Genomic DNA, 24584 nt, shown 5'->3' on the forward strand with positions numbered 1-24584 from the left:
GTTTCTCTGTAATCTCATTAATAGAAGTCGTCCAAATGACTTTTTTGCTATAGCCCAGTGATTCTCAGAGAGGTTTAAGCCGAAATTTAATCTAACTGGCTCTAAGATGCTTTAATATCGTTGTCCACTGAACCAATTCTTCAACAGAGTCTGTACTGTCCCCCTGCTTTAATCAATGTTTCTATATGAACACATTCAACGTTAATGACTATAAGACTGTGACTGTGTGACTGTGTGACTGTGTGAGCTGAAAAACCTCTTTGGCCTGTTCATTCATTTAAATGTAGCAAGTGAGGCTGAGGAAGAACATTTAGCATTGAGCAGCTAAAGACAATATTTCTTTAACATTCATCCTCTGAGTTATTCGTCTTGTCCATAAATCTGAAACCATTTCCCATGATCACTTTATGAAGCCATCAGGACTGTCAGTCACCGTCTGCCACCCGGTGGTCAACAGATGCCATCGAAATAGTCGCCACAGATGGTAGAACTGAATAATCTATTTAAAAGCATGTAACTAATCACTCAACTAATCATTAATTTAGTTGATGTTCATTCAAAATTTACTCCACCAAAGGTTATTATTGTTGCCTATGTCTACGTCGCCCATATTTGCAGACTTTGAATAGTTCAAATATTCCTGTGAAGATGAGAAATGGTGTACATTAATATTAAATTTTACATTTTAAAAAGGGTATATGCCTACTATTTGAGTGTGTGTGTGTGTGTGTGTAGGCATAGGATCCCTGCAGTTCAATCAATGTTCAGCAGGTGTCAGTAACATTCCATGGGGAGTTTTCTCTCCCTGTCTTTTGTCTCCAGGGGGTTCAAGCAGACGCTAGTCAACAGCAGCTTATACTATCATTTATTGATTTATTTTTGTTGTTGTATATTTTTATTGAAGCAAGCATTTGACATCACTGCGCATACGGTTATGGGACATTTTGGAGATCGTTTATTATACAGAAAGAGGGAGGAAAGGAGAGAGAGAGAGTTCGAGAAAAGGAAATGTAATTTATCTTGGATGAGGTTAAGACTGCATCCTGCATCGTGGCCTCTTTCTCCCACTTATGTTCATGAATTACATGTTTTAGAATATTGATGGAGCTTGTGAATCTTGAGCGTCATCATAAATTACCAGCAACATGATCTGTTTCTCCTCCTTCTGCTTTTGGTTGAGATGCTCCAGACTGAAGTTCCTGGTTTCATGGTGGAGAGCAAAGCTGCCCAAGTGAGGCTCTTATTGTGGTGAACCATTAAATTCAAACACTAGAAAAAGAAAATCAGTGTAAATGCAGCTTGAAAGATAAAATTATATGATGTCATCATTGAAAACAGGAGGTGATGTCAAGATTCAAGACGTTGTAATTGTCACACACCTATATACACTTGCATACATGCAGTATATGTAGGGGAATGGATTGTCCTTGCTCACGGAGGTTGTGCAAATAGCAACAATAAAAAAGTAGGCTAATAAACATATGTATAGAATCCCACAAACTATACAAAAGCTAGAGAAAATATAAGAAAGTACTATTACAAAGCAATTAGCAAAACGTCACCAACAAGGTCAGCAGCATTCCAGAAACTGCACTGCTGATGACAAAACAACCTGGAAAATGCATTTCCCGACATAAATGGACTGCGCTTCCTGGCACACCTAAATGGAATGAAGACATCAATAATGTCAATTACAACTCAGTTATTCCTGAAACAATGTGCCACAAACAGGCTTGAACTAGACTATTGTGTACCAACTTGTGTGTAGTGGAATGTCATGAAAGTAAACTGAATTGAATTGAGGCGGTTGAACAGAAAGGGAGTGAATTAAAACAGTGGCTTTGTGCTACAGGGTTCTTTATTTGAGTTTATTGTGAAAGCCATTGTGGGGAAGGGTTTGTCTGACTCAGGGCACCGGAAGTGGCGCGTGACTCGGGGCTTCCACGGCTGGTAATGGACACATGTTAACCGAAATGCCGAGACACAATTGTTTACTCGAATTTATAATGTTCTGTCCGCGATGTAACGACTGGGTTCCTAAGTATCCGAGCCAAACCGGCACATTTACTCATAAACGTGCCGCTAATGTTAGACCGGGCGGGCGTCCTGTCCCCCTGGAAGTGGGTTAGTCAGTCAGGAGTAGCATGACAGATTACAGTCTCAATTTTGGGCGACGTTGAAAGTACGACGTTAACACGCTCAATTGATAATCTAACGCTTTAGAATCTAATCTAATCTTAAACTAAATGATAGAAAATGTAGCTACATTGTGGCGTGGTCATCAAAAAGAAGTTGGGGGTATAATTTAGAATATAGATTTGAAAGCGTGTGTTGTACAGAATGCGAAACGTTCTATATTATTGAGGAACTATATCACAAATGGTAGCGGTACAACAATATGAAGAAATTGGTCAGTTTTTAAGTAATAACGGATTTTTAAATTTGTTTTACTGAAATTGAATTTAAGCTTGAAAGGTGTGACCGGAAACTATGTGTTAGCAGGAAGCTTGACAATTCCCACGCCTTTAAAAATGAAAGCATTAGCGTTACACATTTTGGCACCTCAAACGTCAACCAGACACAATGTTTTCAGTTTTCCAGTCTTTTTCCAGTCCTACGCTAAATGCCTTTCACTCTTGAAAAAATTTAAACGTAATAAAACGTAACGTAATTTCCACGGATTTATTTTGATGTATATAGCCGGAAATTAGAATGCTGCTAACTGAATGTAGTTCGAGACACGTTTCTAATTTCCACCCGCAGTCGGACAAAAAGGCGGGGCAGTCCAGAAGCGCGTAGCCAATACGAAATCTGGTGGAACCATCCCAGATGTGGAGAAACCCTACGAATATTCCGTCTACACATTTTAATGCTTGTGTGTGGTTAGGGGTACATGACGTAAATCTGAATGACAATTTTTGTACAATCAATAACAAACCCCGGTGACGAAGTACAGTACAACATTTATGTGACGCGTAATTCCGTTTGCTCAATCACAGCCTTGTTGTCGCACCACGGGTGGGGTAAAACAACGCGTTCGGCACTGAGGCAGGACCGAGCGAATTCCGTTGGGAAGCTGTAGATCAGCGCTAGGCGGTTTGTTACAGAATAACGGGGCTCTTTATCCTCCGCGTTACGCGTACATTAGCGGTGTCACTTCTGGGATGAACGCGACACGGTATGTACCTCGAACATTGGTTCGTATCTAAGGGTGTTACATGGTTTAATGGGAGGAAATGGCCAAAACTTACTCCTTTCCTGCTGCTGCTGCTCCCCGTCAGTTTGCCTGGCAAATTAGCTGGTTAGCCCTTTTTTGTCTTGCAGATAGCATATGTTTGCTCAGTCCCATCTACCAGCTGCTGTAATATGGAACTTAATTTGCATTTGTCCTTTCCCTTTCAGCCTCCACGCCTCTGTGGATAGATATTCGCCGGGACTATGAGCAGAAACGGAGGCTAAGCTGCAGCGGGTGGCTTCCTGTGCGGTTTTGCCCAGGCTTTTTGTTTTTCTGTGGATATGCCTGGACTGTGGAGCAGTCCCGAGCGACGCTAGCTGCCCGGCTAGCGCAACATTTCCAGGCTTTTGGATGATTGTATAGAAGAGCTGATTGCTTTTGGATCAGCACTACCTCCCTAAAGGAGTCAGCATGGGGGAGCCCAGCCTGGACGACTCCAATGTCAAGGTGGCTGTTCGTGTTCGGCCCATGAACAGGAGAGGTGAGGACGCTTCAGTCTGCTCACATTTGCATTGCTGCTGGTACACTGCTGCTCAAATATCCACACATAGATCAAATCTTATACAAAATTTGGGTATCACACAGAATAATGTTAAAATCGGTAATGGTGGATGGACTGTGTGTCTTATATTGATGTCTCATAGTGGATAAGATGAACCTGTAATCGGTTTAACTGTGGAAAGTTTGACACAGAAAATTAATATGAGAGTGAAACTGCTTCTCAGAATCACATTATCAATGGTACACATTGACTTGGCTGAAGTACTCCTTGTTTAGTTTTCTGGGAATGATGTGTCGGTCTCGAGCCATTACAATTCACCCATTAGTGAAATGAGCTGCTGCAGATTGAAAAACTGCAGCCTGTCTGGTCTGGATGGCACATGGGTGGGAAGTGTACAGCTGTAAGAGCCTCACTTGTGGCTGCCTGTCATCCCTGCCAGATTTAAAGTGGGGACGCTTTGTGATCAACCAGGAGGATCTCTAGACACCAGCCTACATTGGTGCTGATGCCAGTGTGGTTTCAGCCAGTAGTTTATCCTGACAGGATATCGTCAATATGATTTTATTTGATATAATAATGTTTTAGGCATTGTCTTTAAATGTATTTTGTAACTTTATGTTTAGAGTCCATAGCAATATGTCAGCAATACTCGGCCACCAGCATCTCGAAACGTTCTGCTGTGTAACTGAGGCAGAGGTGTTTTCTTTCTTTCCGGCAGACATTTGCACTCTGAAAGGTTTTGGTTTCTGCAATTGAGCCTTTTGTCAGATTATGGCTTTTTTTTTTTTATATTGAAATGATGACACATCATATTTATATTGCTGTTCTATCTGAAAGCTTTACAAAAAGCTGCAAATCAAACATAAATACCTCCATACAAGCATTTCTGTACTTCCTTACCCTTTGTATGTTCACTACTGACTCACTAGTGAAGCCAAACCCAGTTGTAAATCCACTACGGTGATGTTGTTGATGAAAGCCTCTATTCAAACTTGTCAAGTCGCCTGTTTCCACACCCCAAGTGCAAAGACAAGACTCAGGCCTGTTTACCACAACAGGTGCTCCTGATCCTAACGCTGTCCGTGTAATGCACAGGGGTCACGGACAGGACGTGTGACTTGTCCTACAATCATATGGGGGAGAAATTGCTAACATTGCATTGACAGTGTTGTGCAGCTCAACAGGATCAGTGGTCTGAACAGCTTCCTAAACTCATCTATTCCTAATGTGGTTACAAAGTGGCATTATCTTTTAGCAACATGGAACGTGAGGCAGCTTTTATTTATTACTACAGGCAGTCCAGTTCAGAGTTTCCAATTCACTTAACATGCACAGCCTCCACTGTTGGAGGAAAATGTTGCACCCTTAGGAAACTCACACACTCACGAGGAGGAAAAGCAAAGTCCACAATGAAAGACCCCCAGCTGGTGGCTCGACTCGAACCCAGGACCTTTTAGCTCTGAGGTGAAAGTGATAAGTACCGAGTCTGCTCAGGTTCATTCAAGCGTCGTCAAAGATAATTTCCTTTTTCCCCTGCAATTTCTATTCTCCGTCTACACCGATACGTTGATATATCATGAATCATTGCGATCAACATGTACGGTCAGCCCCTCTCCTGTTCTATACCATAAGCCTATGGAACAAAAGCACGCTGGCATGCCTCCACAGTTAATGAATCTGTGAGGACGCTCAAACGGCTCAGTCAGTTATGGTTAACATGTTCAGGACCGTACACAGGGCTGACATTTTGCTTAATGGCCAGCTGGGGTTTTTGCCGTGGGAGACCATGAGTCCCTTGTGAACGCAGTGGGAAGGCTGCTGAAGCCTGAAGTGGGTGACCAACATCCAGCAGCGCCGATCACGTATATCCCTCTCCCCCTCTACCCGCTGACTTGAAGAAATCTGTCATAAGACCCAGGCAGCAGATCCCCCCCACTGTTCCCATAGGCAGGAATTCAGCCTGCACCCTACTATAGAAGGAGGAGGAACATACTGTAGCAGGCAGGATGACATTTTCTGCTTTCTGCTTTCTGCATGGTTAATCCTGCTGACTTTCTGGACAGACAACCCCATGTATTTCTTCATCACCTTTTAATCAAGAACCATAAAGGGTCCATTGAGTAGTTTTGCTTATTAAGAAGGCATTAGTTAATCAAGGAGATGGAGTAGGAGAGACTCTGGTTTTTCAGATTAGGTTTGGTGCCGTTCTACCACAAGACCAGGTACATGTAGGCATCTTTCTTATGATATAGCAGTATGTCTCTGTTCTCCTCTGCAGTTAGTGTCCACACTGCAGGATTCACACATTTAGCCGCCCCATTGACAAGAGACGGGCCAGGTAGAGGTGTTGCCAAACCATCAGCTTTACCAAAGGGCATGAGAGAGAGAGAGGAAGCGATGCAGCCAAGCATCTTCTTCTTTCTTTTTCTGGTAGCCGTGAGTTAGAAGTTAGAATTAAAAGGCAATAATGCATACAAACGACCGCATAGATGCTTGTGTATATATCTAATTGGTTAGCAAAAAGAACATTAGGGGCTTCCTTCAGTCAGGAATATGCTTGAAACTTGCAATGTCACGTTTCCCACGATGCCTTTCTTGACGTCCTTCTCTGCCTGAATAGAGCCTCTATCCACTGCTGTTGGCGTTAAATTGAGACTCCCACTTTTCCACATAATTCTGAATGGCTACCAGAGTCCGAACTGCTCTGAGTTGACAAAGAATTTTCCCATCACATGTCACCTCTGCAGAAGTGACACTCCAAAAAAATCTCTCTAAGCTTTTAACCACAGAGCAGCGGCCATGTATGCACTTTTGTTTTTGCCACCTTGTCCGGAATCCACACACAGGCAGGAATCCTCCCAGTCGCTCCCAGGAGCTCGGTCAGTGCAGCCACAGCTGTTGTACACAGATGCTTCAGATGCTTCACGTGCAGAACTTCCCTAACTCACATTTCTTTAGGGATTTAAACATGTGACACACTGAAATAACACGCCTGTTTCTGTCACAGCGAGGCCACTGTCTCTATGCATCAAAGGTTGGAGAGAAGAGAAGTGGAGGTATAGCTGCTTGGTTGGACAAAGGCAGGAAGGGAGTGAGTTTGAGTGAATATTTGCTAGCATTGCATAATGCTCCATGTTTCCATGGCTGTGGCCTTCGAAGAACAGAGCAACCCCAAAGCATAGCAACGGCAACAACATGGCCAATCGGCTTCCTGGTTGATGTCAATGCTATTGTGCCAAACCTCAGCACCGGTAGCTCAGGGAAGGGACCGGAGAGCAGGCGGGTGGAAAATGGGAACTAGTTATGGATAAAGGAGAGCAGAGACGACAATGAGTACATTTAGTCTCACTAGCAGACTACATCACACTTTCCCCTCCACAAAGTAGGAAGCACTTTTGTACTAAGGTTGTGTGGGTAATGTAGGCACCGGCAGAATATAAGAAATGGCGTCTTTGTTTTGTTATCCTTACTTACTCTAGGCTGCGTCAGTGTGTTTGTTTAACTTTCTCCCTCACCACCTTGTCCTCACTCACTGGCCTCATCCTGCTTCTTTGCTTTGTTGTTTCCTTGACAGCAGAAGACACGGAAGACCAAATTATGTCCTCTGACCTTTGACTCCAGGTTTCCATGGCTTTACCCCTTATGGTCTTGGCAGGAACAAGAACCCTTAAGCCCCTAAAAACAGACTTGCTCGCCTCAAATCCCCAACATTTCTGGATTGTGTAGGCACTGCTAGCCTCCCTGCACATGTAGAGCAGCTCATTACACAATAACATCTGAAATCAAAAAGTAAACTTAACAGCCAAACCCCTATATTTTCTATACCCGCTCTTCTGTTTACATTCACAGGGACTTCACCTTGTCCACCATACAGACCAATGACCTTGCTGCTGTGTGGCACCACAGAGCCAGCAGGCAGTATTTGTCTCTATAAATGACTAGGTGGATGAACCGCCCCGAAATAACTGCATGGAAATTACAGTTTTCCCGTTTCCAGTTTTTTCTTTCCCCCCTCAAATGTTTGCACAAGAACAAATATAACAAATGAACCAATTTAAAGCTGCAGCAGAGAATGTGCTTATATGTCCTCAGTCCTAAAATCTGTCTGGTTGCGTCCGCCCGACTGGGCTGTCCTCCATCAAATATTGAGTTCCGACCTAATCGAGGAGTGTCAGTCCGGGTCTGACCTCAGACCTCTGTGCAAGGGAAGGAGCCAAGGACACAAGAGGGCAAAGAGACCTGAGCCTCTTCCTTATCTTATCAACTCAGTTGAATAGTATGACTTTGTTACTGAGCTTTTGTTTGTTGTTTCACTATCGATATTCCAAATTGCAGTGGAGCGCTTAATGTCCCTTATAGTACTCGTGCCCAATTTCATTGTAAACCCAAGCATACTAGTAATATGTTCAATGTTGCCTCAGAAAGTGTCAAGATTGTGGAAAGCTCACAGGCTGTACAGATGTTTTACCCTCCTCTGGATGTCCATATGGAGAGAAACATACATCATGGTGGAAATGGTGGGGGTGAAAGTGGGTGGTCCATTTTTCAATCCATCACCCAAAAACAGATAACGTTGTCGTCTTGCATGGGTAGAATCGGAGGGCCCCTCGATGAAGGGGGCACAAGGGTCTGCCTGGCTGTCCTGAAAATTGAGATTAGTGAAATTCCGACATGTTTTACACAAGCAGCAAGCCAGTAGAAGATGAATTCCGCCCAGCAACTCGTTTCCTCTCAGGCTTCATTCTGAGAGCCGTGTGAAGTGAACGCTGTTGCTCGTATTTTATATGAAGCAAACGCACAAAGTCGGATTTCTCTTTGCGGATTCGAAATTTCCCTTGGATTTTGTAAACAATACGTCAACCCTGCATAATTGATGCTAGTTTGTCAGCTTTGACAATGATGCTGGGAATTCATTTGACACCAGAAAGTAGATGCCCTCCACATGCTGGCAGCACCAAATCCTGTATGTAGACCTCCGTCAGTCCCAGCGGTGAGACGGATGAATAGGGAGTTTTACCAGCCTCATGATGTTCCAGGGTGGTTCGTGTGGTTGTTTTCCGATTCCTCCTGGTTACTTTTGCAGCAAAGCCTCTCTTAGTAAGTTATATGACTCAGCTGTGGAAATAAATGAAATACATACACAGCCTCATTCTCATATAGCACGTTTTGATTGATTTTGGTGGTAATACTTCTCCATTAGCTGAAGTGGGAGTCGCTTGTTGGCGTTCTGAAGGCCAAGTCATGCATCATGACACAACAGGTCAGGGTCAGTTGTGAGATCCTTGGTCACGTGTGTGTGTGTGTTTGTTTGCCTCAGCCGTTCTTCTGCTATTGATTAGCCTAATGTTCGCTCCATGGTAAAAGACCATTTGCATTTTCAGACTCAGTGTTTTCCCATCTTGACCACACAGACGTTTCAACTGGATGTACGAACGCTGCTGGTCTATTCTGAACGCAGAGAAGGTTGAGAGGTGACCACCAGCCAGAGGAATACTGGAAAGGGTTCCTGTGTCTGGTACATTAGTCTGTTCTACAGGGGGAAAAACATCAGTTAGAGTCATATTCTAAACATTACAGTAAGACTAGATAGTCATAGTTTATTGCTGAGAGACAGATCTCTGCATTTACAGACCTGGTGGTGATGCTTTATGTCGGTACAACACTCCTCCCGAGATATGTATCAGGATAATTTATTATTTACTGCCAGGAAAACAAATTGAGCGTATCACTCTTCTAGAGTAACATCCTGGAGCTGGAGGAAGAGGAAGGAGAAGTCTTCCTCGAGTTGATTAAGTCGTGAATTATGAAATAGGGCAGGAGGAGCAACAATACGTCAATGGAATGAGAAGAACAGAAACATAAACACTGCCAAAGTTAAATGTTAAATGTCTACAGGGAACACACACACAGTATGGATGTGCTCTCACAGTTCAGCCCCACATGATCATCTGCAAATCTACACATCTTTTAAAATATTTATATACACATTTTTGGTAATTCTGGCATTTTGTGTGTGTGTGTGTGTGTGTGTGTGTGGGTGTGGGTGTGGGTGTGGGTGTGGGTGTGGGTGGAATTTGGTGAATGCTGGTTGTGAGACTAAAAAAAATTCATACATTTCTACTGTAATGTATATATCAGTGTTGGTATCGTCAGTTGCACACACACACACACACCTATGTAACTGTCTGTTTGCTGTTTTCTTTTGTTATGGTGGTTTGCCTCTTTGCTCTAGTAAACAGCTTTCCAACAGAGACCATTAAATGTGTATTAACCTAGATGTGCGCTCATATTTGAGAAAACGTAATGTGATAATGTAGAAACAAAGATACCGCAGCCATATAACACATGATAATAACACTGTTTTGTGCTCCACAGAAAAGGAATTGAACACCAAATGCATTGTGGAGATGGCGAAGAACCAGACCATCCTCCATCCTTCAGGAGCCAACCTGACCAAGGGAGACTCCAGGTACGTCTGTCACCAGCTGCCTCACATCTCGGCTCATTCATGTCAGATATGTGTTGCGTTGGAAAGGTTTGCAGGTAAACAACAACAAACTGCTGGTTACGCTGGTTTCTGCCGTCAGTCGAGTTTCCCCGCACTGATGGAGGCATTAGCCACGGTAACACTGGGTAGAATACAAGTTTGTGCATGCGCTGTTCTATTGTATGTCGCAACCCAGGTCTGGAGCAAGAGTGATCACAACCAACACACTCTTTTGCAAATCCAATGCCGGGAGGAGGACAAGAGTAGATTTGACTACTCATCCACCACCTTGGAACTCGCGTGCAATGCCAGGAAAGAATCTCTCCTCGTGATTGGTGGAGCTTAGCACTGGCTGCCAGAGGGGGAGAAGGCAGGGCTGTGGGCTGAGTTTCAGGAGCAAACAGCAGCAGCATGTGTTTTCTTTAGTGGTGTCTGAACCTGAAAGAAAGACAACAATGAGGCGGCGGCACACACAGACAAGTTATATGCAAGAGATACACTCTGGTCCTCGCCTTCCCTCTCTGTGTGAGAACATAACTCCCTAAACGCTCGGCTTCCTCCCTTTTTCTCAGCTCTTCCGTTTCCCTGGCAACACAGGGGGAGGTTAAGTCCGGGTCACTGTCGGTGACCGCGAAGCCCCCTTCCCTGAGTGAGGAGACGATGGAAGGGGCTCACTTGCTTGAGCATCTGTCGACCATAAACTTTCCCCAGTGACTTTTATGGAGGCCCGGACAAGAGCGGAGCTGTAGTCCCTCTGTCTGTGGATCGGTGACAAAGGGCTGAGGAAGCAGCAGAAGGATGTACTGACTGACTGCCACAATCAGCATGCAGATCCTTCTTTTTCATGTCGGTGGGGGTTTTGTAGTCTGTATCACTTTTGATTACACAGAGGAATCGGATAATGACTATTAGTTGTAAAGAGAGAGCAGAGGAGACCGGGGCAGACAATAAAGCTTTCGAGACGGAGCGGGGCATTTGACTTTAGCTACAAAGATACAGAGATAGGGGCTGGAAAATTTAACTGAATTGGCTTTTATTTTGAAACATAACGATTGTGTGTTGTGAAGGTGCTCGTCTTCTTCCTTCCACGTGTCACAGCGGCACCTACTGAGTCCAAACTCCATGTATTTTGCTTTTTCAAGGTATTATTGATCAATGGCCAAACCCACACAAACCACAAAAGAACATTTCGCGAATATTCTCTGAACCCATAAGAGACGGTTTTCCTTCGGACATACAATCAATCCATCAAGCCACGTGAATCTCCTTCTACTCAAACCGACCACAGAGACCAGTACCAACGGACTGAGAGATATTGAGCTTTTCCCACTGTAGCAGCTTAGTGGATTGAATATCTGCCGAGCTGAAGAGGGAAACACCCTGATTTAGAAGAAATACTGGGCTCTTTATATGATGCTTACTCTACAGCTGATAAGATAGAACTAAGAACATTATTGAGGAAGTATTCTATCCACCGATCAGGAAGGGCTGCTTTAGACAAATGGTTAGTATTGCATTAGTTTCTGACTCATTCATCTTTGTAGTCAGATATCTGCACTTGCTCTTGCTGTTTCGATGTTTCATGGTTTAGTAATCTAATGATGGGATTATAATAAGCCTTGACAACAAACAGGTTTTCTCATGTCCCTACCCCTGCAAAAATAGTTACCCATCCCTGTTCTAAGATGTTGCAGCTGCACACTTGTCTCTTTAGTATTCCCTTTGTACACATTATCAACCATTAATACCTCCATTGACATTATTTTTATAGTTTTATAGACTTTTTATCTTCGGGCCGGCATTTTGGCTACTTCAGAAGATGATTTGGTTATTGATCCTTTCTCGGTCACACTGTGTGAAATGTGTAAACAAAGGCTCCAGCATTTTCTGCATGGCTTGCTTATTCTCAGCACCAGGCTTAGTCTAGGATCTGGTGACCCAGTTCTTTCACGCTGGTCCAGTCTGGTTATTATATCCTAAAGGTTGTGTGTTGTTTCAAATGTTTTTTTTCTCACTGGGTTCCCAAGAAAAATGTTTTTTTTTTGCTCTAGGCCCAAACTGAAGTGAACCCAGAGGATGTTCTTGCTAAATGTTGCCTCAAGTAAACGCAGTGTGTCAGTACCCTGGGGTTGTATCAGGGCCCGGGCAGAGTTGCAGACCTCTAACCTCATAACTATGCAACTACACAGACTTTCCACACTGGGGTACTGCCCCCTGTCTAGTAGTGCTTTGTTTATGCCAGGGTACCGACTCCTAAAACAGAACAATGTAATTTCTATTATTAGCAAAATTTCCTTACTTGGACAGTTGACACTTTAGGTGAACTATCACTTTAACAGTTAACATAATTCAGAAGATGTCGGCACTGTTTTATCTGCTGCTCATTTTTAGGTCTATTCATTTTTAAAATGTGCAACTTCTCATTTGTCAGCTGTGTAGTCTGCCTGTATGTGTGTGTGTGATTCAGTTTTTCCAGAGGCAGCGTTCCCGGCCATGCCAGGTTTTAGTTCCTCAGACTGGCACTCTTAGTGAATCACTGCAGTGGTGACATTAATCTGGTTTTATGGGCAGTGAGAGTTTCTGCCGTCTTTATGTACTGCTTATACAGGATTGTCAGAGAAACATAACTGCAATTTGTGCCCAGTCAGCCGAGGTTCATAAAGAATGTAGTGTTCTGTCTGTATTTAGAAACCCATGTTGAAGATACAAAAACGGCATTCCTTAGTGTAAAAAAAAGAAAATATGATGTAATGCAAATTCAAACAGAGTACTGCTTACACATAACATTCTGTTGCTAGTGTCAGCATGGTGAGGCAGGATAGATGACTATTCTTTTTGCCTTTACACGCTTTTGTAATGATAAATAATTCAAAGAAGCCATGATGCTGCAAATATATAATCTGAGATCCAACAAAGGTATTTTTCATTTAAATGCTGTCATTCAGAATGTCTCCAGTGTCGGTGTTTGTTCATGGCTAGCTAAGCTCTAAAGACTTGTGGAGTAAAGTTAAACTATCTACTTTGGTAGCTATCTTACCTCCATGTGGACCGTTCAATATAAAGCATATATAAACAATATATACATTAGCATATGTTCAAAATAATTTTACCATTTGGTGTACATGAGTGATAGACTGTAGTTTGGTTGTGTTTTGAAAGGAGGGACTAATTTCACTATGTGCTGAATTCGTCTGTATTTGTACGAATGCTTTTTTGAACCTGCCTGTCCTGAATCACTTTGCAGCCTCCGAGGGTGGTCGTGACCTTTTGAACTGCTGGACAAGGGCGCTCTGTACAGGCCTGTCTGATAAGCAGACACCTAACCTCTGTGGAGCTGTGTGGTGTGACAGCATGGCGACCTGACGCTGTTTGCATGACACTTGTAAAAACTGACCTCTCTCCTGTTTGATGCGAGTGAGGCAAATACAAGCTGTTTGGTTTCGAAGGCATTTCACTTATTAAGCTGTATTTTCATTTATTTTAGGAATGATGAAGTTTGTGTGTGTGTGTGTTGTCTGCGGGGTGTTTTTATTTATTAACATCTAAATGTAGGAGAGAAGCATTCATGTAAAAAAAGAGGTTGTGTATTCAGAAAATCCAGCTAAAACCCACAGCTGAAGGAAATCCCTTCTAGTCCAATAACATAATGACAGGGTTGGAAATTAAGGAAAGGGGTTGACTTTCATCCGCAGGCCACACTGACTCATGTTGTCCAAAATTCATCAGCTGTGAATTCTGTCTGAACCGCTGTAGAGGTCTGCAACTTGTCCTTGGTGGAGCCTTAAGCCAGTGGCAAGGCAGAATCTTTTGTGATGATATAGGTTTATTAGGCTTTTATAGGGCTTCTGACAATAAACTCATTCACTGAACAAACCCTTTTATATAAGGTATTGATTGTCTTGATTACACATACTCCAATTTTGCAACATAGCCTATGAGCCATTCAGACACTAATAAAACACAGACATGTTGTGGTGCCTTTGAGTACTGGAGTGTAGCAGTGAAAAGGCTAAGAGCGGTAAGAGTGTCATGTTTGTTACAAGACTAAATTGCGTTGTTTGAAAAGGAAGCAATGAATCAATGAAGACCTTAAAATGGCACATGCCAGTACCTTGTGTTGAGTAAATTTCATGAATGCTAGTAAAACAATAACAGCCGCCTCAGGCATGGTGTGATGCAGCTGTGGATGCTTTAACAAAGCATCTGTGGCATTTCAATTTGATTTATTTCCCAAAAGGCTGTAGAATTGCAGCATATTGGGATTTTGAATGCAGCGTTTTCCCGGCCATTTCCTTGTCATGGCCCCACCTTTCTCATGCCCCGCCACACTTGTAAAACAGCTTTATATTTGTTTACTCTGTAAGGCTTGTACCTTCTAGCACACACCCCCTTGGCAGTTGAGTGAGGTGTGCACGCAACTTTCCCTTCAGAGGAAGCATGATTTACTATGTGAATCCCGATAATGATTATAGTGACAGTTGATGTCAGAGGAAGCTGGAAACAATGGCTGTGCTAGGCTTGTAGTGTGGCCCGCTGCTCCTGGAAGAGCCTTGCTGCTTGGTGTTAGACAGTGCTGCTCCAAGGAACATTTCACGTTGTCGGAGCATTTTTCTACAAAGCTTTTTGCTGGATGTAGAGATTTATTTTTTATCAATTTTATTCCTCAACCTTGACTATAGCAACATGTGATGTAAGGGAAGGCAGAACAACACTCTCCATACTACATGCTTGTTGACCTGCATGACCTGGTGCCCCAGAATCTGCAACTGTATGCATGTGGAAACATGTAGTCTACATTCTGTAGTATAATGACATACAATGGTCTGTCTGTTGCTTGTGTGTCAGTTATGTTTCCTGTCATCCTGTACCATCAGTGTTACCGTTTTCATCACAGTACTTCTACTTCATCCCACCAATCCTCAGCCTGTTAACTCCCTAACCCCTGTTTACATTGAGCTTCTTTCCATCCTCCATTCCTCAGTGGCCCCTATCCAGACATGGATGGTACAGTCTCAGGCATGACAGTAGTGGGGGAGAGAGGGGGGAGCAACCATGCATTCAGTTATTTTTTAAATGACGATCATAGTACAGGAGAGGGCTGGAAGAGGCGGGGCAAATGGAAGTGTTCAAGGACCGAGGGAGGCGGGTTCACAGCTCACCTGACCACCTCACTCCCCTCTGTCATTGGTCAGTGGGGCCCCTTGCCTCAATAATGGGCATTTGAGTGAAAGACATGGGTGCCCCCCCCCTTCTTGCCTGCAACATTTGAAGCCACTATGACAGCTGTCACAGCAACGTATATCAAAACCTGCCACATGCAAGACATGACTGTTGTGAAGATAGCAGGAATGTTTAGTCAGTAAAAAAACCCAAACAACATGCTAATCAGGTTATCAAAAATTGTATACAGATTCTAAATAGATGCACATTGGACCTGAAACTCAAGATGTTTGGGATGTTGCAATCATTGTTGTAGAATAATCCTGAAATATTGTTTCTCTTTGCATTAAAGAGAGATACTTGCCATAACTAACAATTAGAAAATGTGAAATGGAGTCTGAATGAAGTAAACATTAGACTGAATAAAACTTTTGATTGAATTGAGGAGACACTTGGACTCCCTGACTCCCTCCTATTGTGTTGGCGTGGCCCTAATAAGAGCCTGCTACATGGATGTGTACTGGAATTAATTTGGCTGCAGAGTCAGTCTTCCTGTTTTTATTATCTTCTGTAAGTGAAAGGTCGTGGAATGTCAAAGAAATATGAAGCGTTATAAATTGGGGTTGAAGCTTTGGTGGTTTATAAAGAATGTCCATGGTTAAAAGGAAACAGGTGTGTGAATGGCTTTGACTGTGTATTCCTTTTCTTCTATCTCTGTGAGAACCAGTTTGTGTTTTTGGCATTCAGAGTGATGACATGTGATGTACATTTTGCCTGAGCTTGCAATCATTTATGAGAAGAGGTTGCCTGTGTGCTTAGGGTCAAGGTTAGAATATGGAGTAAGTTAATGTGAGGCAAGGGTGCTGAAGATTAAGGTCAGTGCTATTAGAAGTGTGTGTGACTGTGTGTGTTAACCCGTGAGCAGTCTCCTGCCTCTGGCCTCATCATCTGACTCGATGCTGATCTTTGACAGCTGCCCTCCTCCCTGTGGGTGGAGCCGCCTCTGCACAGCTGGAGGAGGAATACAAATGTCCTGTATGGAAGAACCGAGTAAAGCTAGCTTATGCACTAAACTAGCTGGGGTTTAGAGAAATTACTAAATTTTGATTGAAAGACTTTAATTAAATCAATTTATAGGAGGGATACAAGTTTTGTATTGATTGGTAAAGTGAGACACCAATACTCTGATTAAACAAACTACCTGTGAATGACTGCATGTAGAATTGGATAACTAACAGTCACCTGGTCATTCTTAAATCGTCTCTTTTCATAATGTCTAACTGATTTCTGCCCAGTGCCCCAGTTCTGGGCTCAATGCATCGACTCTACCACCACATCTCACTCTGAGCTACTAGAAGCCTCTGCCAACATACCAACCCCCACCCCAACATATGCACATGCACACACGCATGCATGCACGCACTCATGCACACTACTACTACTACCACCACCCCAACTCATCAAATTCCTCATCCAATTTGTGTCCCCAAAACGTCAGACAGCTCACACCATATCAAGTTCATTTTGACATGTGACACACATGCCTAGCCTGAGGCTGGTCACTGGCCTAGCCGTCTGTTTTTCTCAGCGGGTCTGACTAATAGTCCGTCTCTGTGTCTTGCTTACTCTTCGACATTTAATTATTGGGATACACAATGAAATGAATGGATGTCATTTCAAAGAAGAAATCTGTACAAGTACTTAACCTCTTTCTTCACATTCTGTGTTTTCTGTAATATGTGCTAAATGTCAACTTTTCTCTTTCCATGTGCTCTGCCATTGGACTTTGATGTTTCCCAACGTCACCAGGAATCAATCCAAGGTAACCACACACACACACACACACACACACACACACACACACACACACACACACACACACACACACACACACACACACACACACACACGATGGTGATTCATGGTGGTGAAACATCTAAACAATATATTTCAATATTACCGTCTGGTTCGCTGCCTAATATTATATAATAAAAAGACACTTCTTATGCGACTCAGGGCTCAGTGTGTAGTCAGTGTGTAATGCTCCTACTGTCCTTACTTACTGTGTGTGTTTCCCAGGTATTTGCCTATGATTACTGTTTCTTGTCCATGGACGAGACGGATAAGGAGCACTTTGCAGGTCAGTCTATTCAAAACAATTCATCATTAAAATGCCTCTATAATGTGAGCGTAATCGACTATCTATACATAATTGTGCATGTGGAATAAAGTGATGTGTTTGTGTGTGTGTCTTCAGGTCAGGAGGTGGTGTTCCAGTGCCTTGGGGAAAGTCTTCTCCACAACGCCTTCCTGGGCTACAATGCCTGCATCTTTGCTTACGGACAAACTGGTAATTTATCACAAAAGTCTCTGTTCGTTCATTGTACAAACTGTACTTATGATGGGGGGGGGGGGGGGGGAGGGGTTATGACATGCAGTAACTACAGGGGTGACTGCAGGAGGGGAGGCCACACAAATGTACTCTATTCAAACTGATGGCAACCGTATTTTAATTAAATAAGATTTGTTTAAAATGATTTATCTTTTATTGAATGTGTGTTTATGTGAATTCTTCCCAGGTTCGGGAAAGTCGTACACCATGATGGGTTCGGGGGACCAGCCGGGACTCATTCCTCGGCTGTGCAGCGCTTTGTTTGACCGAACCCAGCAGGAACAGCGCGAGGAGGAGTGCTTCACCGTCGAGGTGTCCTTCATGGAGATCTACAACGAGAAAGTCCGAGATCTTCTTGACCCCAAAGGGTACGACCTCGACTTAATCTGTCAGCCCTTTTCATAAACGGAAGGAAGTTTTGGTCTTTTGTCAGTAGGCCACAGCATTTCTGGCGAATGCTAAAACGGGCGACGTGGCTGCTTTGCTCAGAAGAGAATAACATGCAATTAATGAAAGGTTAGCTGCCTGTGGGAAGATTGACTCACTAGACACAAACGTTGTTGTTGTACCAACTTGTTTTATCCCTCATATTATCTATTCATCAGATGTAATTACCTTATTTATTAACCAGTAAAGTACAAACACTTGGCAGAGAAAAACGCCACTCAACTCACCTCCTTGTTTATAATCACATCATCACATTCAAACTCAAGCTTTTATGGAGGTGTAATGTGATTTGTTTTGGCAAATTGAAAGATAAAACCCTGATCGCCCCGCCCCCATAACGTCCTGCTGAGCAGTGAGAGAAGCACTCAGGAGTTGTCTTCACAAATGCCCTCTTAATACAAATTCAGCACTTCCTGCAGCTGTATTGCACTAAAGCAATTCCAAAGAAGGAATTGGATTTCAGTTTTCCCCAGAAGTGAATTGTTAATAATGCCCAAAAAATGCATTAATGTGCTCCACGTTTGTGCCCATGGGCTTTTTCAGAGCAAATGACCACATTCAAGAGCTCTGTTCTGTTGTGCTCTGGCGCAGCAGCCACTGGTGGATTCTGGGTACCACCAGCTGCTGTGGTCAGTGGATAATGTTGGCCTCCTGCCCTGTAAGTCACTCTTTGAGGGCAGTTCATGTCCAACAGGTCAGCACTAAAGCAGCAGCCCAGGCCTCTGTCTGGCGCCCCAGACAACATAACCTTTGACCCCCCCCGCTCGCTGCCTGACCTTTCACCTCAGTAAAACAGGCAATAGAGGAGCGGGCCATCTGACAGCCATATGGGCTTTGCTGTGGAGTTTAGAATGATGAAGTTCTCAGGCGTGGAGCAAGTTTTGATCCGGGTCAGTAAGCCAAGTGCTGAAAAAGTCTGTATGAACTGGGGGGGGATGACGATGCAGCATGGGTACCAGAGCCCCACTGAGGGTAATGGTTTTATTTAATGTTTATGTAAGTGTTTTGATTATGGTTGAAGGTTTGCCTTGCATTCATTCAGGTAAAGCTCTGAGTGTTCCAGAACCAGATGTTCGGGACATAATTCATAGCTGTGGCCTCATTTTGGACCAAACCAGTTGCTTGCCACTTAAGTGGTGATGCTGTATTGGTGGTTTTGGTTGACTGGTGAAGTCATTACATTGTACATAAGACTCCTCGTGGTTTTGGTCACATACATTATTCACATGGATCATTAGACGTTTATGAACAGTGTCGTAGATGTTTGCGTTTCTTTAATCTGATCTTGTTTTCTGCCCCAGGGGACGACAGACGCTGAGAGTAAGGGAACATAAAGTGCTGGGTCCTTACGTGGATGGTCTGTCTCGGCTGGCTGTGGCATGCTACAAGGTAAAATGTGGTAAAATGCGCATCAGTGGGAAGTTTCTTGAGATTAGTGCATGGAGTATGTTAACGGAAATGTTCATCCAAAATGATGTGAGACACTGATGGACTGCAAAAAATGATAACTTGAATCCTGGGGGGGATTTAATGTTTCACACACGGCTTCTGCTCTTTCTATTTTCAAATTTCTTGGTAAACATAATTACATGGTGGTATGTGTTATGTGGCGTTGGTCACCTGAGGTTTAATTCTCCAAAATTTGATGACCTCATAAGCCCATCCTGTCATAAAACCATAGAACAGGAACACAGTGTATTTATTTCTCACAGTTGTATGTGCATTGTATTAGTTTTAGTAGTCATAGTATTGGTAGTTGTACTTTATCTTGTTTTATCGCTATGCTCTAACAGGACATTGAGTCTCTCATGTCGGAGGGTAATAAGTCTCGGACTGTGGCCGCCACCAACATGAACGAGGAGAGCAGTCGGTCACACGCTGTCTTCAACATCATCCTCACACACACACTCAAAGACCTGCACTCTGGGGTATGTACGGCATGCATACAAACATAACCTGGTGAAAGGTACTTTTAAGGATGAAGCTGAATGATGTCAGACATTGATATCGGAGGCATTGTGGTTTACGTGCAAACCCTCCATTGATGCACAGATAGTTAATCATGATAATAGCTGAGTTGTATAAGAACTTGTAGATGTGCTTTATCTTACATTCAACCCTTATTCATCAGTGAAGAGTCCACTAATTGCCAAAACATTGTACTTTCTATTCTACATTCTACCAACGTTCAGTAATTGCAGAACCACATCATTCACAGCAGTTTAAAGTTGACAACACACACCTCGCTTGTGCGTTCCCACAGTCTGCCACTTCTGCATACAAGTTTCACTTTCATTCAATGTTTCTCTCTTAGGCAAACCCAGAATCCTGTCAGTCTACACAATACTTTTATGTAGGGCAAAACAGAAAATGTTAGACCATGATGAACGTGCTATGTCCTACAGTTGACACCAGAATCCATTTCCCACTCCAGGAGTAACTTAACTGACACTCCATTGAGGTTATAAATTGCCTGCTGCTCTGTCCATGCTGAGTCTTCCTCCAAGAAAAAAAGCACGTCTCCCCAGTGTTCTGTTGTGCCTTTAAGTCTACACACACTGCGCTCCAAACGAGATGATGTCAGCTGTCTGACCAGTCACATCAGCTAATTGAGCAATTCTCCTTTCTCGCTGACCCAGTTGCTCCTTGCTCTTGTTTCCATTCTGCCTTTGCTACAAGCGAGCCTGTTAATAATTAACAGACGTGACAGTCAGTCAGCTGATACAGCCTGCTCTGTTTTCATGGCACACCCAGAATCAGACACTAAGTTGGTCGATAAGTGAGTAGGTTCATCGTGACACCATCTGTTGGTCGAGTCGTCAGTTGGTGAATAACTGGGCTCACCCATCGTTCACTGTATGAGTCAGTTCTTATTTAAGCGTGACCAACACCTTATCTGAAATTTCAGTTGTTCCGGTTATCTGAAAGCTGTTGCTCCTTATTAGGCTTCTTCTCGTCCAAATTTCAAAAGTGTTCCGTGAGGCAAGGAGCTGTGATTAAATAACGTCAGAGTGAGATCAAGTTGTAGCTTCCCGTGTATAAGAAGAAGAGATGAGATAAGACGTAGGTTTGTTCTTCAGACTGCAGCTTGGCACGCCTCAGCGCACACATATGCGCACAGCATCACCACATGGGGATTTGCTGACTGTCGTTGCTGCTTTGAATGTGCAAAGTATGTGTTGTGTTTGAGGGGCAGAGGAATGTCCATGCGGTTAGATCGAAGTCACTCATAAACAAAAGAAGCCTACTTTGATTCCCTGAAAAGTCCAATCCACCAGGTTTGCCTCTTGTGTGTGTGTACAGTCTGGAGTAAGATGGTGAACTGTAAGCCTAAGGTCAGAATCTGTTCCAGTCCAAGTGTCTGTTGAATGCAACTGTTGACCTTTTTCAAATACAAGGCAGTCGTTCAGTCTTTATTTTACTCAGTTCAGATTTGTGTTCACAGTTTTAAGCCCGATAACAAGAAGGGAGGCAGTAGCTCAGTGGGTAGAGCTTCCGCTTGGGAGCCGGAGGGTCGCCGGTTTGAGCCCCTGCCGAGGTGCCCCTGAGCAAGGCACCAAACCCTCAATTGCTCCCCCTTCTGCGAAGGGTGGTAATGAAATGTAATGTAAGTCGCTTTGGATAAAAGCGTCTGCCAAATGCTCGTAATGTAATGTAATGTAAAGAATGACAGCTCTGTTTCTGCTTCCAGATAACCATCTCTCTTTATTTAATGAATTGGATTACTCTGTGGGGTTTGAGACCGATCTTTATCAGTAAAGATTGAAGCTGTTATTCTCGTGACTGGTGCTCTCTCTCATTCTCTGCAGTATTTTGCTCTGTCATCTCTTCCCTCCTCCATCACTCAAAGCTTTGGAATTTGTATGTCTGTGTTTCTGGAAGTCCATGTACTCCAAAGAATCCAATACTTTACTATTTTTAGTTCAGACTAGATTTAAGTGGTACAAGAGATGTAGAAGTGCACCTGTAGTGTCTGCAAAGATCACAGACACTGCCGACTGCTTGTATTCATATTATAGTCATGTCGTACCTAAGGGGAGCTCATTTTTCATCCACTGCTCTGTCACACCTAAGGGTTACACATACTATGCAAATGGAGATGGATTATCTTCACCCCCGGAAGCTCTTGGATCACCTGCTTCCCTGCTGTGTTTAAGGTTGTTTGGAAGTCAGAGGACAGCCCCACACATCCTGTCCAAATGCACGGGAAGCAGCAAATTGAGGATATGTGATACCTGTGATGTCTGTTGTTGTTGTTGTGATGCTTACAAAGGACGTTTGCCACTCACAAAGCCACTAAGAAACAAGATTATGCCTCGTATATCTCAGAGTTCAAGGTTTCTCCAGGCCTCATGCAGTTGCGCTGTCGTGTCCTTCCATAAAACACGTCTTAGTGCCAAGACATTTGTGTTCCAAACTCTGCTGGACATCCCTCAGCTCTGTCACTGGCTGTGTTGCCATATGGCTCTGCACACTGAATTGCACATCTCAGTAGTGACAATAGGTACAATAGAAAGGAAATCTCTCGCCACAGCCTGAGTCGGTTAGAAAAGAAGAGCTGATGCTGTGTTTTGCTGCCAGGTGTATTACAATTTTAAGAAATGTTACCCTTTTACCTTCCACACTAATTATGACAAAAGGTGTTAAATTGAGATACCATAGCTAAATGCTTTCTATTTTGTATAATTTATACAGTTGAAGTACAGGAAATTCCCCCCATTTACCTCAGCCTACCAGACTTGGCCCACCGTCAAGGGTTTTGTAAAGTCTGGGTGTATGATATGGACTGAAGTAAAGTGAGAGTGGTGCTGTTGTGTCACAAATAACCACTATTGCTGCAGTTATGAATGAATAAAATACAGTAGCATTTCTTGACAGCATTATTATTATGACTATGCTTTGTTGGCAATGTTGGAAAGGAATATGATTATGCAAGGTAAACTGAGTACAGAAAGTTAGATGTTTCTCTCTCACTCTCATTTTCTCTGGCTTCCACTCTAGACGAGTGGGGAGAAGGTGAGCCGGTTGAGTCTGGTAGACTTGGCTGGAAGCGAGCGAGCAGCAAAAACCGGAGCAGCAGGAGAGCGGCTGAAGGAGGGAAGCAACATCAACAAGTATGTGAAAATCACTTCAAAACATTGATCTTAATGTGTTGACGCCAATATGGGATCTGAGGGTAGGATATGAAAGGAAATAGGTTAACCCTGGTTTGTGTGTGTCAGGTCTTTGACCACATTAGGTTTGGTGATCTCGGCGCTGGCCGAACAGGGATCGGCCAAGAATAAGAACAAGTTTGTTCCCTACAGAGACTCCGTGTTGACATGGTTGCTGAAGGTACAAGCATCTTTTCTTGCTCACCTATTCAATGCACAGTGTAATGAATTATTCACTTAAAAGAATCAGCACCCACTGAACCCAGAACGTCATTTGATTCCTCAACGCCGCAAGGTTTTTGTTTCAATAACACCAGAAATATTTTAATCCCTTCCGTTTGTCCTTTCTCTCTCTCTGCGTCTCTTCTTCCCCTCGTTCTCTCCCTCTGTTGCCTCCATTGTTGTTGGCCTCCAGGATTGCCTGGGTGGAAACAGTAGAACAGCCATGGTGGCAACTATTAGTCCAGCAGCGGACAACTATGAGGAGACGCTGTCAACGCTGCGCTACGCTGACCGAGCTAAGAGCATCGTTAACCACGCCGTTGTGAATGAAGACCCCAACGCCCGCATCATCAGGGAGCTGCGAGAGGAAGTAGAGAAACTACGGGATCAGCTGACCCAGGCTGAGGTGAGACATGCTGGAAATCACATAGAAATACAGGATGGGGGACATTCCTTTACCGTACTTTCCTCTGCTCTTTCCTCCAGTCTTTGAAGGCTCCAGAACTGAAGGACCGTCTGGAAGAGTCCGAAAAGTTGATTCAAGAGATGACAATCACCTGGGAGGAGAAACTTCGTAAAACAGAAGAGATTGCACAGGTAAGACATATAAGCCTTGTGGGTGGATCTTTAAATTAAGCATAAAAAGCTACAGTATAGTTCAAGTTTCTTTTTGTCTTATTTGATAGACTGCGCCCTGTGGTAAAACCCATTGAGTTTATTACACAGTATGAATTATTTATATGAAAATTTTTGTGTGATGATGTGTTTGTAGGAACGTCAGAAGCAGTTGGAGAGTCTGGGCATTTCTCTCCAGTCTTCAGGGATTAAAGTAGGAGACGACAAGAGCTTTCTTGTCAACCTGAATGCTGATCCTGCCCTCAATGAACTGCTGGTGTACTATCTGAAGGTAAAAACACTTACATTGCTTATAACTTATCTGTACTTTGAATACTTTGTAATTGTGGGCTCAACTTAGCTGCCATAGG

The 24584-nt window shown here is 43.4% G+C and overlaps 1 protein-coding gene across 4 annotated transcripts in view; it reads left to right on the plus strand.

Annotated features, from left to right (window-relative positions):
- The first annotated feature begins 1901 nt into the window (after nucleotides 1–1901).
- Nucleotides 1902–24584, plus strand: part of kif13ba (kinesin family member 13Ba) — a 32833-nt gene continuing 10150 nt past the window's right edge. For 2 of the 4 annotated variants that reach the window (XM_076155414.1, XM_076155417.1), the window contains exons 1-14: nucleotides 1961–3178; nucleotides 3403–3716; nucleotides 10113–10206; nucleotides 17194–17206; nucleotides 17464–17524; nucleotides 17642–17734; nucleotides 17964–18144; nucleotides 19525–19612; nucleotides 20017–20151; nucleotides 23225–23337; nucleotides 23446–23557; nucleotides 23792–24004; nucleotides 24085–24195; nucleotides 24371–24505. In XM_076155414.1, coding sequence (XP_076011529.1) covers nucleotides 3647–3716; nucleotides 10113–10206; nucleotides 17194–17206; nucleotides 17464–17524; nucleotides 17642–17734; nucleotides 17964–18144; nucleotides 19525–19612; nucleotides 20017–20151; nucleotides 23225–23337; nucleotides 23446–23557; nucleotides 23792–24004; nucleotides 24085–24195; nucleotides 24371–24505 — 1419 coding nt within the window. In that variant the 5' untranslated portion in view covers nucleotides 1961–3178; nucleotides 3403–3646. The other 2 variants (XM_076155415.1, XM_076155416.1) reach the window with 2 other exon arrangements.

Source organism: Genypterus blacodes, unplaced genomic scaffold (assembly GCF_046128005.1).
Source record: "Genypterus blacodes isolate CSIRO-AG114 ecotype Tasmania unplaced genomic scaffold, CSIRO-AGI_Gbla_v1 ptg000067l_1, whole genome shotgun sequence".
NCBI classification, from domain to species: Eukaryota; Metazoa; Chordata; class Actinopteri; order Ophidiiformes; family Ophidiidae; genus Genypterus; species Genypterus blacodes.